The sequence below is a fragment of the Vigna umbellata genome, chromosome 8, assembly GCF_029865625.1.
Source record: "Vigna umbellata cultivar VRB3 chromosome 8, Vumbellata_1.0, whole genome shotgun sequence".
Taxonomy (NCBI): Eukaryota; Viridiplantae; Streptophyta; class Magnoliopsida; order Fabales; family Fabaceae; genus Vigna; species Vigna umbellata.
In genome coordinates this window covers 31526350-31546264 of record NC_142172.1, presented here as the reverse complement: position 1 = coordinate 31546264, position 19915 = coordinate 31526350, and the positions used below count along the sequence as shown (strand labels likewise).

The window sequence follows — 19915 nt, the reverse complement described above, 5'->3', positions numbered from 1 at the left end:
TAACTAATGTGATTTATTTAGTAATAGTGCTCGTTTAAGTTACTTTAAACATGAGTATTGAAAATAAAAAAAAAACGTGAACCATAATATATAACCTAAAAGGGTTTAAATATGACAAAACCATGCATGAAAAATACTCATTGGACTATTTAAAATAGTGATCAAAAGATAGTTGATGAAAACTTGTATTTGCCAATTTTTCATAGGTTTGTAGTAACGAGAAGAGTCACCATCTTACTTATAAAGTTATTACTCGTATTTAGAATGAAAATGTTATGTCATTCTTTTTGCAAAATATTCTGAGTTTATACAATATTCAAAATTTGGTTGTCATAGATTTACTTGATATTCCTAATTCGAAATTGGATGACTGGTACGTATCCTTAGTTAGAAAGTGACTATTTTCTTTCATACTTCTCAAAATCACTTTAAGCGAAAGTTTGATCTGAAAGAATTTCATCTTCCTAGTAAGGCTCATATTCATTGGAAACTTGTTTACATGCCAAAATTCTTTCAAATAGGAAAATTCAACTTAAAGGAATTAATATGTACTCCATGTGTTCTTTGTGCAAGTATCAAGACGAGAGCATTTTGCATCTCTTTTTTATTGCCATATTTCTCTTAAATTTTGGTCATGGCTTAAACAAATTTTTCTAGATTAAGTTTTTCTCTCTCCTAATGATATTTTGTAGTTTCTCAAAGTTGAATGTTAAATTACTTTTTACAATATTATGAGTATAATAGTATATATGCTACAAAAAGGTCTCTCTAATTAATAAAAGATGTGTAAATTTACATAAAAATAAAATAAATGTTGGTCAGAATTCTTTCCAATTGCAATGACTGAGTTATTATGAACCCATATGACAATAGGTTCATCGTGTGGTTGCTCCACATTATAAAAAACCTTTCTAAGTCAAATAACTTGATTTGCAACTGTTGCAGCTAATATATACTCAAGCAAACCATTTAAGATAATATGTTTTATTATTCTTTTAATTTTTATATTAATTAATTGATTCGTATAAATTTTATTGATAAAAAATATTTATCTCAACTTTTCTTTTTTTTATAATATAAATTTTTTTACCTCTATCATGAGGTTTTACTATTCTTCTAATTTCTGTGTTAATTAATTCATTTAAATTTTCTTGATAAAAATAATTATAATTATAAAAAAATATTTATCTCAAATTTTCTTTCTTTTTATAATATAAGATTTTTATATTATTAGTTATTGATATTTTGTTATTCTTTTAATTTTTGTATTAATTAGTTGATTAATTTATTTAAATTTTATTAATAAATAGGAAAATTATTTCAAAATTTATTTTTTTTATAATATAAGATTTTTATTACTATTAATTATTGATTTTTTATTATTCTTCAAATTTTTGTGTTAGTTAATTAATTCGTTTATTTAAATTTTATTGATAAAAATAATTTTAACTATAAGAAAACATTTCAAATTTTCTTTCTTTTATAATATAATATTTTTATTACTATTTATTAATTATTCATTTAATTTTTGTGTTATTTAGTTAATTAAATCATTCAATGATAAAAAAGTTTAATTATAGGAAAACATTTATACCAGATGTTTTTTATAATATAAGATTTTTATCATTACTAGTTATTGATATTTTATTAATCTTTTAATTTTTATGTTAATTAATTAATTTAAATTTCATTGATAAAAATAATTTTAATTATAAGAAAAAAATTATTCCAATTTTTCTTTCTTTTATAATATAAGATTTTTATCATTATTAATTATTTTTCTAATTTTTGTTTCAATTAATTAATTCATTAATTTAAATATATCATTTTTAATACATACTTCAGAAAATATGAGGTCCGACTTAAGAAAACCTTAACTACCTCTCCTTCTCCGACAAACCATTTACTTTGCTACTACTTCCCTTTCGCGAGGTGTCGTTGCTCACACGAAGCCTGCAGCCATGTTGAAACGCTCAAACCAAAACCTCCACGCTTGCGGTCACGCCTTCCTCGCTCAAACGAAGCCGTCTTCGGCAACGTTGGCCGCTACGAAAGTCCCTCCGGCGCCGCCGCTAAGGCCCATTTTGCCTCTACTTCCACACTGCGACCGTCTTCACGGATCTCATCTCCTCCAACGCTGCATCTCGCCTCCGCGATGAGACCGGAAGCACCGTCAGCTGGCCATGTCATCGCCGCCTTCATCCCTATGTGAGGGTTTGTTCCCCAGTTGGTTTCTCCTCTGGCCACGTCGCCGCTCCGTTCTCTGTTCGAAACTCAGCGTGGGGAAGATGAACGAATGTATGGTGATAGTTGAGGGGATGGATCTGTGTGGTTCAAAATAGCTCCTTAAATAATGAATCAATGAAAACAGAAAAAGTAAAGCGTACTAAAAAACTCACTAAGGTAGGAAGAAAAAGATAGACGCTGAATAAATCGACAAGCCTATCATGCCCTTCATCGGTATATATACATACACAATATACAATGAATGGTAGCTTATTACTTAGTACTATATACTGAGATGTAGTCTTTGAATGTGAAAGGATGATCCAAGGAATTTCTATAGTGTGGTTACTATACAGTGTCCTTTGATCACGTATAACTCGATCCTTTGATGAGACGATAAAGCTTTTGTTATTTGACATCTCTGAATAACTATAAAATTAATAAACTTAGAACGAAATGAAAAGAAAGAGAAAGAGGAAGAATAAATATATGGGTTGCATATATCATTAACTTGTGATACACGTATGATGAGACTTTACAAAGTAAAAATTTCAAATATTATCTGTACAGTTATCTCATGTTTAAAAACAAGGTGTTATGGAAGCAGAAGTGCAGCAACTGTGGTGAAAAGGAAGCTAATAAGTTCTATATAACTAGACGACGGATTAACCTGCAAAAAAATTAGACAAAGAAAAACTTCTTTCCCAGATTAGGGTGGCATTGAGAACTAACAACCAATTCAAGATTTGAGGAATCCAGCGGCGAAAGGAACCCCGGTAGCCTTCAACCAATCGTCAGCATTCCCAGTAGTTCCACCTTTCAGGAATTGGCCAACAGTGAATTTTTCAGCATCGGTCTTAGTAATAATTCCTTGGTAACCCTTCCACTTTATCCTTCCTTGAACGTTGGAACCAGGTCCGCTGTTAGCGTACTCAGCATAGTACAAGGTGTCAAGAAACATGGTCCCATCCCAAGGACACCACCCCTCCGCATTAATAACGTCACCTATGTTGCTTTCCATCACAACAGTTCTTGCATATTGCTTCCACGGCCTTCCCAAGTACGATTTAACGGTCAACCTCGTAGGGTACAGAGCCTTCTCTGGCACTATCTCGCAGTTCTGGATCACGATCCCTGTCGCCATGTTCTTCATCTTCGTTCCGTCCGCGGTCACTGTGTTGAACTGGTTAGATAGTGGCAACCTCGCGATGATTCTCGAGTTCTGGATCACAGTCGCAGATGCTCCGAAGATGAAGTCGATTGTTCCAGAGATTTCACAGTTCCGGTAGAATTGCCGGTTGGCGTGAACGTACAGTGTGTCTTGGTAACCGTGAAATGCGCAGTCGAACATTGCTGACATGTCTCCCTGGTTTCTGAATGCCACTGCCTGGTGCTTAGCGGCACCCGCGGTATTCTCGAATGTCATTGACTTGGCGATGAATCCTGGTGCAGTGTTGGCTGTGTATACGAAGAAAAATAAGAGTTAATAGAGAAGAAGATCTAAAGATTCACAGAAAAAAAGAAAATAAAAAGAAGGAATTGAGAGGAGGGTAGATACCGAAGGTAGCAGTTTGCATTGTCTTGACGCCATCTACAAAGTTCTTGTGACCGGTAATAATGGTCTTTGCAGGGCCATCTCCATAAATGAGAATATTGGATGACTTCTTAGGAATGAGGATGTACTCATCATAGATCCCAGCCTTAACGTAAATAACAAATCTGCCCGTGTTGCCATTAGGGTAGGAATCAATAGCTTCCTTAACGGTTTTGAATTTTCCACTGCCATCCTTCGCAACCACTGCGTTGGGTTCCCCAGCTGTGCCTTTATCCACGGCAGCAAGGAGCTTCCGATCTGCACCAGAGAACCACGTAGGTAACCCTTCATCGTCCAACTCTAGAAGACGCCGAGAAGCAGGTCTCAAATTCAACTTCAAGTCAAATTTCTCAAGGATATTGGACAAGTTTGTCACGATGTCAAGGACTATGCCCGTCATCTTTCCCATTTCGTCCAAACTATCTGTGTTTAATTTTTCCTTAATTTCTTTCTCACCGTTTGTGCCGTTGTTTAACCCGTCCATGCACGTATCCTGGTACGAGATTATAGAACTCAACCAGTTCCTGAAGTCTGGGGTTTGGTCATACATGGCTTGAATGTTCTGGTCGCGGACCAAGTTAACCGAGGACTCGATGCTATCCAACGCGAATTGGATCAAATCTTTACAATCATCGAGGGCCATTTTTATGCCGGGATCCTTGTCTCCATGCTCCACTTTCAGCCTATCACTCATGTTCAAAGCTTGGATCACTCTCTGCATCGTTGCTTCCACTCCTGCTGCTATGTAAACCTTTGGGTCTGAGGTGTTACCTTTCACAGTGCTCATAGTTTCGTGACAAAGCTTAGGGTCTTCGGTGCCTTCGCACATTACCTTCACGTTCTTTTGTTGAGCAGCTACTTTAGGATCAGATGATGAGTCACTTTTGTTAACCACGACCACAACACCGATGGCAACACCCACCACGAGAATCAGGGAAACACTAGAGATAACCACCTTTCCATTCGCCATTTTTCTTTTTCTTTTTTCTTGATCAGATTTTTTTTTTCTCTTACCAATTAATGATACCTAAGCAACCTTGGCAAGATGCTCCTCCCCTTATTTTCGTTTCTTCTTTTGGGAGGATATGATTTATTGATTAGTATTATCGGCTTCGTGAATCACATAATGTTCATTCAAGGGCTTTATATACGCACTTTAACTTTTCTTAGTTCTATCTTGGAATAGATGAGAAGCCCAACCTTGCATGAACGATTGTCCAGAATTAACGTTGCCTTTCAGAATTTTAGGAGGGATTAATCATGCCACTGTTATTTCTTCCACAACTGCTTATTGCTATGGTGAAAATAATCATCCAAAAATACGTGAGGGCATTATTATCTGAGTAAGATTCTGCGTTGAATTGATGGCAGATAATGTTTGCATATGGGTCTGGATTTTTTTGTCCGTACATACGTTGAAGCATTCCTTTGTTTTTGCAGAACCGTAGGATTATTGGTGATGGATTTGAAGGACTTATTACCATTAATTGAGATTATAAGGCTTTTATGCATTATGAGAGTTTTAATTATATAAATACGGACATACTTATATGTGTATAAATTTGATTTCAAAAGCTTCAAATATCATCTGATTATATAAAAATATTTAATTAAAATTTAGGGTTAAATCACATGCTTTTTTAGACTAAATATCACGTGAAATTTTTAAGAGATTACATAAAAATTTAATCTAATATAGTCATATTGATTTACATCCAAACTTTAATTTGTTTGATTGAAAACTTCCCCGACGTGTAATTTTGAATTTCCGAATTTATAGTGTTATTCGACTTTCCAAATTATCGTTACCCAGGCACATTTCAAAATTTGGTTCTGTATGATACTACTCTGTGCATATTCAAACTGATGAAAGTGGATCAGTGCATTGTTATGATGAAGTAAAGGTTGCACAGGTTCCATATGTGTGTAGCTGCAATATAGAATGATAAATGCTTATTCGCCGAAGAATCTTGGAGGTGAAATTGTTGTTTTTGAACGTTGGTTAGGCTATTACTTCCAAGTAACTTAAGTCGAGTTTTGAGTATAATTAGAGGAAAGATTTAGCTGTAAAAAAATTTCTGAAGCTTAAATCAGTAAAAGAATAAAAATATGTGTTAAAATAATAATAAATTATATATATGAATATCAGAGTTAATATGAGTACGAGAGTTTAATTGAGTATTTTCTGAATATCATGTAATATATATAGGATTATTAAGCTGTTGAATATAGACTTAACATATAACTAAAGATAGTATATGTATGCAGACTTAGAGATTCTGGGCATGCTCAAGATCCATTTTGATCAAAGTTGGATATCCCATAAGTCTTTTTGGACCCCAAATTTGGGCCGGATATACTTTTTTTTTATTTTATGTATGAAAAGGAGATGACCATAAGTTATTTTCTTAATGAAAAACTTGGATAAAGATCGGTTCAAAATGTACATAAAAGTAAAAATAGATAAACTAGTAGTTTACAATCTCAGAGATCTCATCTTTTAAATTCATGATCTTGTAATCTTGAAAAGTAGGTTTTGAGTTTCCCGATTTACCTTTTATCACTCTTTAAGGCAAGTAACTGCTTATTGCAGAACAACATTATTTAAAAACTTAAATGGACTTAACTTTTATAGATCACTTTTTTTATTATATTTTTAATACAGCGTCATCACATTCATTCTCTCCAATATAACACCTTTCTTTGAATGTTTGGACTGATCCTACTAAAACACTTATTCACTCACTAAAAGTCTTTATTTTATTTTATTTTTTAATTATAAGCAACCAGTGCTTAAAGAATGAACAAGCTAACGGTTGTACTTGCCGAATATTCTTACCTATAAGAAAAAAAAAAGAGAAATTTATAGGAAACCAAAAAACATAAAAGCCCTCAGACACGATGTGCTTTATAAATTGGCTCTTCTCTATTATTATGTTATGGGGAAAAATATTTTTCAATTTTACGATAATTAATCTCATCTAAAAAGAATTGATTAACTAGCTATCTTTAACCATAATCCTGCCTGATTATTATTTTCCATTTCAATCGATTATGATCTAATCACCAAACAGAACAGAGAAGGAGAGCGTCCTCACTGTATAACCCGTGCAAAAAATTTACTTAGTTATACACTATTAACCATAGGTAATCATCATTAACTTTATGGGTGAAATTATTGAAGCCATGATGAAAATGAACTCATTAGAAAAAAATACTTTAAATAGGCAAATTAAATCGCAAACTATGTTAACATAACCATGCACATCATATATATTAAATCACAACTCAATTTAAAGACAGATCCACTTTAGAGAAAAATTATATGATCCTAAAATTCTATGCATTGCAATTTTTTTTAACACAATACCATTCGAGCAAAATCATCCCCTGATCACCAGAAGACATTAGATAAGAGAAGAAAATAACATACGTGATTAAAAACTACATCACAAATGAAACAACAGCCACAACATGGAGCCGTGAAACAATACTTTCCCTTTTTCTCCTAGAGTTCTGAAATTTGAATTATGAATAATTTATACAGCTCTCAATTTAACACATCTTAATAAAATATTAAAATAATCAATCATATAAGAAGGGCTCTTTTATGAATATCTGTTTCCAGCAGTACATTGACTTGCTCTTAGCTTTGAGTATACTAAATTTAGTTTTGTAGTTTTCCCAACTCTTTATCGTAAAGATGGCAATAATCCAGAAGTAAAGGATGGAAAGGGAAAAAAATAGAGAGAACCAATACATTTTTTTAACTTGTAAAACAAATACATTAAAATGAATAGCAAAGAACCTCATGGATTATGAACAAAATGAATGTAGTGTAAACAATTGGATATAAAGTCATGCTGGAGCAATTTGCCACCATCTTCTGAAGCACCTTATATATTTTGCATGCAAACTTGTGCACATACTCACAAATATAGAGACAAAGAGAAACAGAGAATTAATTTGGTGTTTCACCGGCAGGTCCAGGTCGAGTAGCCAGCAAAGGTTGAAGAGCTTTGACTACAATGCTCATGTTTGGTCTGAAATCAGCTTCATATTGCACACAAAGTGCGGCAACAGCAGCCATCTGTAATTAACCAAGTATCATGTTGTTATCCATGAATATTGTTCTTAAATTGATCTTTTATCGTTAAGGACAGTTGTCCTGGGTATCTTTAGTTACTATTAAGATTCTCAGCAAAAAAAAAAAATGGGTATGTTTCCTATATTAAAAATTTGTATATTTTCCTCTGGCATAATTAATACTGTCTTCCAATTGCTCAATTAATTAATACATCCAACAAATTTCCACCTGAAGGGACTGATAGAACATTTTAGATTCAAAGTTTGGTCTTATGCAAATTTAGTATTTACTACCTAAACAAAATATAGAATTCTAATCCTACCTCTAGTGAGCTGCTTTGCATAGTTTTCCAATTCATATGCATACAATTTCAAATAATATATAAGCAATAGAATATTTTCCAGTACATTTAATACAACGTTAGCAAGAAAATGGAAAAATAAAGTAAATTGTGAAGAACGGTATACGAAATGACAGTAAGCACCTTAGCAACAGCTTTGGGTGGGTATTCTCCTCCTAGTCTTGTATCAACACACTGCCTGACTTTATCCTCACTGAGTTTTGGTGTAGCCTGAAACAACATATATCCATTGCTGTCATCAGTGTCATTAAGCTAGAATTTTAGTGTCAACAATAGACAGTGATAAAAAGGCTTAGGTTTTCCTCCTTTCGATTGGAGTGTGTTAGAGGAGGAGTAAAGATAAGATATAGGATGAATTAGTACCCAAGTAACCAGACTCTGCTGTCCGCGTGGTAGTGTATGATCTACAGGTTTCCTTCCAGTCAGAAGTTCCAAAAGAACAACCCCAAAACTGTATACATCACTCTTAGCATTCAATTGTCCAGTCATTGCATATCTGCATCCACAAGATTAGACAGATAGTAATTCAGCATTCTATCTGAGGCCAGGGTAGTGTGCCATATACAATAAAAAGTTTGTTTCTCCAAATTGATACTATGATAAAGAGACAAAATTTATATGAATGGTAATTCTGTTTAGTGAATTTAGTCAACTATTACAGAAGGGAAATTGATGAGTTTGTAATCATGTCTTACTCTGGAGCATGATAACCAAAGGTAATTCAGCATCCACAAGATTAGACAGATAGTAATTCGGCATTCTATCTGAGGCCAGGGTAGTGTGCCAGATACAATAAAAAGTTTGTTTCTCCAAATTGATACTATGATAGAGAGACAAAATTTATATGAATGGCAATTCTGTTTAGTGAATTTAGTCAACTGTTACAGAAGGGAAATTGGTTTGTAATCATGTCTTACTCTGGAGCATGATAACCAAAGGTTCCAAGGACACGAGTAGAATGAAGACGTGCAGCCATGTCGGGAGCTTGATTTGATAAATCAAAATCTGCAATTTTAGCAACATCATCATCAAAGATTAGCACATTGCTTGACTTGATGTCCCGGTGGATAATGTGGGGATCAGCCTTCTCGTGCAAGTATTCAAGTCCTCTTGCAGCCCCTACTGCAATCTTTACTCTTTGTGCCCATGACAAAACTGGACCAGGCTGTGCTCCTTTAACACCTTTTCTGCCTGCATGTACAATGACAATTGCGAGAACATTTATGTATAAAAAGATACAGACTTGACTAATATATCGCTCAAATGCTGAGATTGCCAGTGAAGGTAACAAAACGAAAAGAAAATAATGTCAAAATCCGTAATCTCATCAGTTCTTCTATTAAAAAGAAAAAAAAATTCAATTAGCCGTTTATAGATGTCAGTAGTTTAAAAATTTAACCAAAGAAAAATTATTTACCATGCAAAATATCATGAAGAGATCCATTAGATGCAAACTCATAAGCAAGAATACGGGAGCTTCCATCAATGCAATATCCAAGCAACTGAACAAAATTTTCATGCTTCAGCCTTGATACCATTGAAACCTAAAATATTACAAATAAGAGGGTTTATGGAAATTGAACAACTTAATGATCAGACAAAAAAGTATTAAACCAAGATCGTCATATACATACGTACCTGGGCTAAAAATTCCTCATCAGGCTGTTTACTGGCATCCAAGTTCTTGATTGCGGCTGCCTGCCCACTTTTAAGAACACCATAATATACTCTTCCATAGGATCCCTCTCCAATCAGAGCATCTTGACCAAAGTTATCTGTAACTTCTTTCAGTTCATCTGCTGGTATATTAGGAACTTCAATGGGCAGAGCTTTAACCGGCTGAGTGCCCTGCTTTGCAGTTTCAGAAGCATGATAATTTCCATCATTCCCTGCATATATTGAATTTATCAAAATAACTTTGTCAAATTCAATTTTCATGTAAAATAACATCAAACAAATTAAAACAATGAAGTATTCATAATGAAGCTTTTCAATCACATACACAATCCATCCAATTAACATGGAATTATCACTCGAAGATGCAAGAATGCCTAGAGTAGCAAACTATACATATATCATCCCTGATACATTGCTCTAGCATTGTATGAACCAAATTACCTGCTGGATTTTTTACTACATAGGGTCCTCCACTTTCAGCAGACTTCTGGAGTTCATCCTCCTCGCAACAGCTGAAACAACTCATGATTCTTTCTCACTGAAATATTTATTAGCCCATTAAATCACACTAGATAACAGACAACTTTTAATTTTTAATATTGTATTTAAAAAAAAAAAGGCATCGATGAAGAAGTCCATTCCTACAAAATAACACACATCCCAGCGACAATTGCAGTTTTCATCAATTCAAAAGAAAAGAAGGAAAGAGGTAGCGCTATTTGGTGTGGTTTCTGTCCATTTACAATGATTTGTACTTTGAAGTATTTCAGCATAGCTTCGTTTCATTTGCATGATATGGAAATTTGAATACACGCAATGCTTTCACTCATTTCATTCATATCAATTAAAACACGCAATATAACATTGTCTAACTCTTACAAATACCATCAAATAGAAAACCGAGATTATTATAGTCTAAATTATTTGCACAATTTCACCATCCTTCAACAACAAATGATGTGTAAGAACTTCGGAGACGTGAAATCAGCGTTTGCTTCCAGTCCACTATGATAAACTCAGAGTTTTAATTAGCAAAGTCTAAATCGATACAGAATCTAAACGGAAACGGATCGAAAAAGTTTCCGCCAATCAGAGTAAAGTGCAACTAAAGTCCATGCCATCAGTCACAGATCAATGAAACCGAGAACAAGTTATAACGGCCGAAATCAACGTTTGAAGAAATATTAAAAATAACGTTCATCCACAAAAGAAGAACCAATCGGAAAACTGAAAACAGCACGGAGAAAACATCTCTGCGAAGTGACATTGAATAGTGTGATAGATCGATTACTACCTGAAACGAAATGATATGACAAAATGGCGAAATTGAGAGTGTAGAGGCGCGGAGAGCGACGGTACAAGGGGAGGATCTCGGTTCCGGCCAAAGAGAGGCGCAGGATAAGCAGGAAGGAGTGCGTAGGATAAAAGAGTGGAAGAAGTTCTTGACTCTCTTTGAATGGGAATTATGGTGGTTGCGTTGGTGTTACAGAGTTACAAGTGTATTATTAGATACAGGGTTTATTTGTTTTTATTATATATTCTCTAAAATACAACTAATTATAATGATTCATGAAGTATTTAAAAGCCACTAATTCAGCCTCTTTTTCTCTCCTTTTACGTGTTCCGCACCGACCCTGCTGGCCAGACTTGACTTCCGAGCTACAAACATTGCACATACACACCACTCCTCGCCGTGTTTCGGTTTACATTAAGAAAAAAAAAATCGATAACTTTTTAAATTTTCAAAATATGTTTATTGCTTACTTTAATATTAAGTTAAAACAATAAATAATTTTTTTATCGTGAACAACTTTTCATAAAATCACGTTGTAAAAAAACTTTCTAAGAAAATCATTTTTATCTTATCTATATATTAAAAAAACATGAGTTATAAAGTTAGAAAGACCCTTTCAATATGTATACATAAGTTCTTCGATCATTTTCATAGTTGAATGAAAAAAAAAACTTTTATTTCGCAAGCTGTTTTCTCTAGTATAAATAGTTATGAGGAATTTCTTTTAAACAGAATGTAAATTAATTAAAACTTATCAAACATATCAAGATTTCATCACAAAACTAACTAACTCTATTTACAAATTTACAATGATTATAAAGAAAAACTAAATATCAATATTTGTCAATCAATTTGCCAAAACTATTTGTACGTGTATAATTATTTATTAATATTATTATTATTATCATTTATAGCAATGTCTGTTTGTTCTTAAATTTTAATCGCTTAATTAATACCTTAAATTGAAACAAAAACAAAATAAAATAAATAAATGAATTTTTAAAAATACACTAAAATTAAAATTATGTACATATCTATATATAAAATAGTAAAACCTACAATAATAATCATAATAATAACTAAATTTTAACTTCAATAAAAACTAAAATAAAATACTATGTAAAAGGTCGGACGCAGTATTAATTACTGAGAATAACTATCACGCATTTAAAAGACCTTTAAGCATAAAATGCATTAAATAATCCTGTAATCGCTTAAGGTTCTAGAAAGTAAGTTTGGTACATAATCTTTTGAAGGTTATAAGTTATTTTAATCTATCCTTCCGAAACGTAATCATACTTTAGAAAAGTTACATCCACTAATTATTTGTCATACAATAACTGCTAACGCGTTTTTAACATGTTCAAACTCGCGTTACCAATAATTTATTATTCTTCGTCTTTATATATGTAAACCGAAAAGAGGAGTGTCAAAATGAAACTTTCACACATACAAATATTTTATATTTATTTAATATTTTTTTCTTTCTTAAAAAAATATAAAAATTCATTATCTTATAAGTTAGCTCAGCCTAATTGACAATTAATAACAGAAAATTAGAAATAGTGTGAGGTGGTGAACAGTGATTGAGCAACTCAATGAAACAAAACCCTTCCGGAAAAAGAAACAAATTATAGGTTTATGTGCCCACTGACGCGCTTTTACTGTTTATGATACTTAAGTCAGCAATTTCCTCTCTTTTGGACAGTGTCAGACATTTTCCTTCTTTTGGACAAGAACGAATTTCTCCACACAAATTAATATGATCCAAAATCTTCAAACTTCTTATATAAGTTTTCAATCAAACTTTTATGATCGAACTTAATTATTTTAACTAGAAATAGATAAAAATTTACGGATTTCTTTTGCTTCGACTGGTATTTTTGGATAGATTTTCATTTTAAATACATTAAATTAATTTTAAAGATGAAAAAGAAAAAAAAATGTAACTTAAGTTCGTTTTTTGAAAAAATTAATGAGAATAGTTTGAGTCCTAAAGTGCCAAAAAGAATTAAACTCTACATATTGTATTTAGTAGACAAAATATTAAATATAAAAAAGAAAGAACTTGATTTTTCTTAAAATATGATCACAAACTACTGAGAAAAAAGTAAACTCCATTTCCATTCTGGAAACTTTTAGGAAAAGAACATTTAGGTGTAAAATAGTGGTAAACAAAATTTAACATAAATTATTTGAAACGTGAACACAAAGCAATAGGTACAAGAAATTAATATCATTAATGATTTTGAACACAAATTCCACTATTCTTTTTGTTATTCCAATATGGGATGTTTCAACGTCTTATCCACATTACAAATAATTACATCTCAATGAAAGGAAAGTACCAAGTCGGATTAGACTTCAATAATTCCAATCTACTATCAAACTTAAAATAAATAAACAAATATTTATTACTTGTTTTAATATTTATTGGATATTCACTTAGAAACATTCACGTTTATTTTAAAATCCATAAATATTTATAGATATTAGTAAATATTTAAAAAAAATATTTTATAAATTTTTAACATAAAATAATTACAAAAATATATATAATACGATATAAATTAAACTTAATTTAATAAAATATAAATTAATTTTAATGTTAATTTAATTTAATAAAATGTAATTTTTTTTCATATAATAAATATACACAATATATATAATAATATAATATTTATATTCATTTATAAACGATTATTAAACATAAATATTAATAATCAACCATAATACCATCTATTAATTATCCACCATAAATTTTAAGTATTTTTATTATCGCTGATACGAATATAACCGTAATCTTTATGCATTGCCATTATCTTGATAGAAAATTACTCCTCTTCCAACTTTTTACATCCAAGAAACACATAACCTTTTACATTCAAGAAACACAAATAACTTCAATTTAGTTTTGAATATATATTTAAAAATCTATAAAAATAATTGATATTTATTTACCCATAAAATACTAATTTGACTAGACCACTTCAATAAAAATTTAACACTGTTAATCATCAGTCAAATTTTTTTGTCAAAAATATTTAAGACTGAAAGACGGTAATAGAATTAAGCAAAAATTGTTTATTTTCAAGACAATTATTGTCTTACCCATTTTGTCCCGTTATAATTCTTATTTAGAAGACCAGTACCAAGTCTTGGTTGCAGCTGAAGCAATCGTAGTTTTGGCAATTGGGCCCTTTATTATCTTTAGAATGAGTTACGCTAACTAAAGAAAAAAAAAGGAAGAGTTGGAATTAGTGTTTGGCCTAACTGAAAATTCCACAATTCTCTAAATTGCCTAAAAGGTTGGGAATTATAAATGACAAATAAGTTTACCAGATCAATTAACAACTGAAACTAATAATGTTGTTTAAATAAAAGGAAATCTAGATGTGCCAAATTTAAAATAGATTCGCAAAGCCTTTTTATTTTTCAAAGTATGGCTAGATATTGTGTATCAATCATGGTGTAGCAAAGCAATTATTGGGTTAATAATGTACAAATCGTTCTGCTGGAAGATTTTGGTTTCTTCAACCAAATTACACTGATGAAGGAATCGAATCCGTCACCTGTTGTCACGAAACATTGCAACGTGATCAATATCTCACGAATCAGAAATTAAGGTATTGCGGTAGACATGTTGAAGCAATAATAATGGTGCAGTTCAAGTACTGGTTAAACAAAATGAATAAAACAAAGAGTGTCACCTTGAAGGGATCCAAAACGGATTCCTGCATGTTGCCAGATGAACTGCTCACGGATTTAGTATGTTAATTAAAAGAACAAAGCTAAAACCATAGAACACAAACTCCAAATTTTCTTCTCTGACAGCATTACCTTGTCTCGTAGTCCGAGCCGATTGGGTTGCTTTGTGTTCTTGGCAGGTTGTAGTTATGGTCTTGTGAAGTTTATTTAGAGTAAAAGTATACAACTTTTTGTCAGTAAGTTAATTCAGAAGCTAACCAATAAATGGGTATAAGTCATAATATGTGTTTGATTTTATTTAGTTTTGTTGTTCAAACTTGTATTATTGCAAATATGAACAGCAAAAAAATTCATAAAAAAAAAAGACTAAAACATTGGAGAATATTTACGCGCTTGTGGTTGGATTTGTGGGCTCGCTTCATCATACATGTGCGTTAAAAAAAGATAATGTTTTGCCATAATTGAAAAAGTACTACTTTCTTTAATGTGTTCAACCCATTATTTCCATAATGACATTTAAAATTATATATTGTTAACTTTTTATTTATTTATATACATTAATTATTTATATACATTAAGATATCACCGTTATCAAACCATACGTTCAAAATATATATATATATATATATATATATATATATATATATATATATATATATATATATATATATATATATATATATCAACCTAAGTGAAGTATTATAGTCTCACATCATATTGGTAAATTTAGAATATATAAATGATTCAAATCTCTCTTTATATGTTATATTAAAATTTCATTTTATGTACATAGAAATATTAAAAATATAATTAAAAATAATTATAATAAAATTAATTTAAACATATTACTTAAAATTTATAAAATATTTTTTATTAATGTTTATGATGTTATAAGGTTTAATACCTATTTTGATTTTTATTTTCGTCATTGTTAAGTAGTCATCAACTTTTTCGGACTTTCAATTTTGTCCCAATTTTTTTGTAATTTTTGTTTAATTTGATCATTTTCTTTAATATCTAAATCGTTAACGTGCCCACGTGAGTCATAGTGAATTATGTGGCTCATTTTCTTTAACATGGTTGTCCATGACATTATTAGGGTTTTTTGGTTCACAATTTGGCTTCCCATGGCGGTGCGAAGGTGGATTTCACGATTAAGGTTTTCTGGTTTGTGATTTGGGGCTTGTGTTTGCAAGTGACTGATGTGACAGTTTTGTGGTTCTTGATGCTTCTATGGTTGATCGCGATGATGATTCACGAGTTGGGTTTTGTGGTTGTGCAAATCTATAGTGGTTGAACGAACATGATGTTTCGTCGTGGTTGATTTGATTTACATTTACGGTGATGGAGATGTTGGGTTTCATTTGCAATTTGTGGTCTCTACCTTTCTAATTTGCAAGTTTGAACTTGCAATGAGGCTTCGTGTGGACGAAGCACGAAATGGGTCATTAGGCTTTCACCATGGCTTTTGTTGGTGGTACGAGAAAGTGGTGGCTAATAGAGGTTTATAGGATAGTTTGTGATTGCGTTGTTGGTGGTTTCGCATTTGGTTTGGGTGGTTGGACATGGAGGTTCTCGCGGTTTGGTGCGTGATTTAGGATTTTTCGCAAGTTGCTTGTGAGGTTGCAATCTGTAGCTTACTCAAAGAAAATGTTAGTTGTCTCGCGATAGTGGTATGATGAAGAAAATGGTGGTGCGTTGAGGCAACGTAGTGGCAGGGAGGCAGAGTTTGGTGATTGATGATGCAGCAACGATGAAGTCGAGGATGTTGGGAAGAAGATGAGATTATGTGTGAACTAGGGATGGCAACGGGTCGGGTCGGGCACGGATAGTGCCTTCCCGCAACCCGACTCGACAAAAAAAAATCCACCCGCTACCCGACCCATTACCCGCACGGATACCCGCTTAAAAAATATCCGCTGATATTTTAAAACCCGCGGATACCCGCAAATATTAAAAAAATATATTTTAGTAAATTATTAAAATAAAATTAAAATAGAATTACAAAAAATATATAAAATATAATATAAATTAAATTAAATATAAATTTAAATTCAATTTTAATTAAATTTAATCTTGTAAAATATAAATTAATGTTAATTATAATTAAATTTAACTTAATAAAATATAAATTAAATTTTTATTTTTATTTTTATTTTTTGCGGGTAGCGGGTATCCGCGGGTACGAATAGTATAATACCCGCATCCGACCTGTTTATAAACGGGTATTAAAATATTTGCTACCTGCGGATTGCGGATAGTAAATATCCGCGGGTATCAACTATCCGTCACGGATTTTATCCGCGGACGCGAATTTTTTTGCCATCCCTAGTGTGAACCACATTATTCACGGATGGCTCACGTAGATATTGTGTCTTTAACAATTTAGACGTCATCCGTGAAAATGACCACAAAAGTTATAAAAATTAAAATAACTTTTAAGGCTAGAAAAAGTCGAGAACCACTTTAAACAAAATTGATGAAAATATAGACAAAAATAGATATTAAACCATGTTATAATTATATAATAAGAAATAAATAGCATTATGCATGAAAAACAGTTATAAAATAATTTAATCTCTATTTGAAAAAACATAATTATAATTACGCAATAAAATAAAAGTCAAAAAAGTTGGTTAATGCATAATAAAAATATACAGAATAAAACAGATAGAGAAAAGTGTACACTAAACTACAGTTACGGAATTTAATCTTATTATTAATTGTTATATATACATTTTAATAATTTACTACTTCTGAAATTTTAATAAATAGTAAAATTAATTTTAAAATAAAGACTTCTGGGAGAAACTTTCATAAATTCATTTAGTGAATCTTGTCTCGTCCAGAAACACCCTTGCTTCTTTGACTTTTTGATAAAAATAATTAACAAGTGAATTATCCATTATCTCATTAATTTCATTAATTTCACGAATAATGCTTCTCTCACGAATTTACATAATTCAGAACTCATATTAAATACGTGAAGTTAATTTAAGAAATGTTAAAAATATTTAAAAAGAATAAAATATGAACTTATTTTGTTCAATATTTTGATTTAACAAGATTGTAGACCTCAACGCCAAAAGTTCTATAGCATAATTAGATGTTCCAATAAATAAAAAAATAAAATCAAAGATCTACAAAGAAGGTTGCGACAAGACGACAGGGTGGCTGACGGCAGCCTACGATAGTCCATGGTGCTGGTGGCACAAGGAAGCTAAGGTTTGGGAATTAGGGTTGCCAATTGGACATGTCATTAACTTTTGTCCAAGGTGGCAGTTGTACCATTAGAAATTTGACACTGTAACAAAAAAGGATTAAGTTGACCAGTTTTTTCAAAAGTTGGGACTGTTTTGAACATTTTAAAAAAGGTAGGACGATTTTGAATATTCCCCCTCCTTTGAGGGACCAAAAGAGGTATTAAGCCTTTAGAAAATGAGCTCATGCTTCATCTTCTTCTCCTTTGACCCTCAAACAAACATAGAAGGTCGACCATCACATATCCTCCAATAAGAATCATTGTCGACGAGTATGGTGTCTGACGATGTCATTTGTGTGGCCAACTCCATTCCCCTCTCCTTCTTCTTCGCTTGTGAACCAGAGAGTCAAACCTTTCTTCACCTCCATCTGCAGCGGTAGCTCTTGTCTTTATCATGCCCAGAACCATCACACCTCTTCATGGTTAGCCACCGCATTTCCTTCATCCACGGTTGCACCTTCGTCAAACGGTTGAAGTCGTCGTCGCCCAGATTTTTCTAATTCGAAACCACGTCATCGACGTTGTAGTTGCTTGTGACCTCACCAACACCATTGTGAGCTCCCTCCCTTTCTTCCTTCGATTTTTCCATCGGGTGAGAGAGGTTTTGCTATTCCTTCTTCATTCTTCGGAAATCTAGTTTCCCATGGAGGTTTTGGAAAACCCCCACAAATACTGACGGTTTCTAGAAAATCCCTAGTTATTATTAACAATGTCATTTTTCCTAGCGATTTTCATAACCGCAAGAAACGTATTTATTAAAATCGCAGGTAATGTAAAACTTAATCTCTGGTAAAAATTTTAACTTAAAAAAAATAAAAAAAATACATTTTAATTAAAAATAACAATACAATTTAATTTCATTCATCATCTAACCTACAACAAAAATATAAACTAACGTTTTTTTAAAAAATCCGTATTAAGTATGTCTTATCAAATACTAACATTTGAATAAATCCAATATTAAATTTGCAAGTGAACTCAAGAATCATGAATTAAGATAAGTTTATTACCACTCATATGACATATTCACTTATGTTGCTATGTGTAAGAACTTCCTCAATTTCTTACAATTTGATATTTTAATGTGGCTTAAATAATTAGTAAAACTAGAAGATATATGTTATAACAAAAGTGACAATACTTAATACACAAATCAAATAATAATTTACATATAATTTTAAATAAGGAATCACAAAAAATTCATATAAGTTTCATTATGCTCAATAATCATTTCTTATATATAACAAAATTCACTTAAATAAAATTGCAGATAAATAAATATATAAACTAATAGTAAATTTTTATTTATAATAAATATTCAAATACAATTGTAATGCAAAGGAAAAAAAAAAATTTTAGCTTGAGTGGAAATTTCTTTCTCTTGGATAGTCTTATTTTCACCTAAGAAAAAAAATCATTTGTTTGAGAAAAATATGGTTGAAATAAGATTATTTCAGCTTTATTTTTGTTTGTGAGCAAAATAACAGTTAAACAAGTAAAAGGGAATGAAGACATGGTGGTTTAGTTTTTATGCTTGATCTAGTATATATGATCTTCTTGAAAGACTTGAAATTTGTTGTATTAGAGTTGTATACATGTTGTAGAATCTTAGTAAAAACATTTATTCTAGTTATTGAATTATTTATTTTTAGTTTTTGATTATTTGATGCTTCATTTTAATAGTACTAATTTTTTTAAAAAAAATA

The 19915-nt window shown here is 31.6% G+C and overlaps 2 protein-coding genes across 2 annotated transcripts; both read right to left on the bottom strand.

Annotated features, from left to right (window-relative positions):
* Window positions 1-2954: 2954 nt before the first annotated feature.
* LOC124840453 (pectinesterase/pectinesterase inhibitor-like) lies at window positions 2955-4935 on the bottom strand. The gene is made up of 2 exons (XM_047316513.2): window positions 3785-4935; window positions 2955-3684 (listed from the first exon to the last, which is right to left on the bottom strand). The coding sequence occupies exons 1-2, from the start codon at window positions 4788-4790 to the stop codon at window positions 2966-2968; spliced, it is 1725 nt and encodes a 574-aa protein (XP_047172469.1). The 5' UTR covers window positions 4791-4935; the 3' UTR covers window positions 2955-2965.
* Window positions 4936-7389: 2454 nt separating this feature from the next.
* On the bottom strand, window positions 7390-11484 carry LOC124840445 (pto-interacting protein 1-like). The gene is made up of 8 exons (XM_047316503.2): window positions 11240-11484; window positions 10387-10483; window positions 9907-10157; window positions 9686-9812; window positions 9186-9459; window positions 8632-8764; window positions 8392-8478; window positions 7390-7910 (listed from the first exon to the last, which is right to left on the bottom strand). The coding sequence occupies exons 2-8, from the start codon at window positions 10469-10471 to the stop codon at window positions 7782-7784; spliced, it is 1086 nt and encodes a 361-aa protein (XP_047172459.2). The 5' UTR covers window positions 10472-10483; window positions 11240-11484; the 3' UTR covers window positions 7390-7781.
* Window positions 11485-19915: the final 8431 nt, after the last annotated feature.

What these genes read in the sequence shown, in the direction of transcription:
- LOC124840453 (XM_047316513.2), bottom strand. Translation starts at nt 4,790, where the DNA reads ATGGCGAATGGAAAGGTGGTTATCTCTAGTGTTTCCCTGATTCTCGTG. An exon ending in AATGCAAACTGCTACCTTCG is followed by an intron (nt 3,685 to 3,784) that starts GTATCTACCCTC and finishes TCGTATACACAG; the next exon opens with CCAACACTGCACCAGGATTC.
- LOC124840445 (XM_047316503.2), bottom strand. Translation starts at nt 10,471, where the DNA reads ATGAGTTGTTTCAGCTGTTGCGAGGAGGATGAACTCCAGAAGTCTGCT. An exon ending in TGTAGTAAAAAATCCAGCAG is followed by an intron (nt 10,158 to 10,386) that starts GTAATTTGGTTC and finishes CAATATATGCAG; the next exon opens with GGAATGATGGAAATTATCAT. An exon ending in ATGAGGAATTTTTAGCCCAG is followed by an intron (nt 9,813 to 9,906) that starts GTACGTATGTAT and finishes GTAATATTTTAG; the next exon opens with GTTTCAATGGTATCAAGGCT.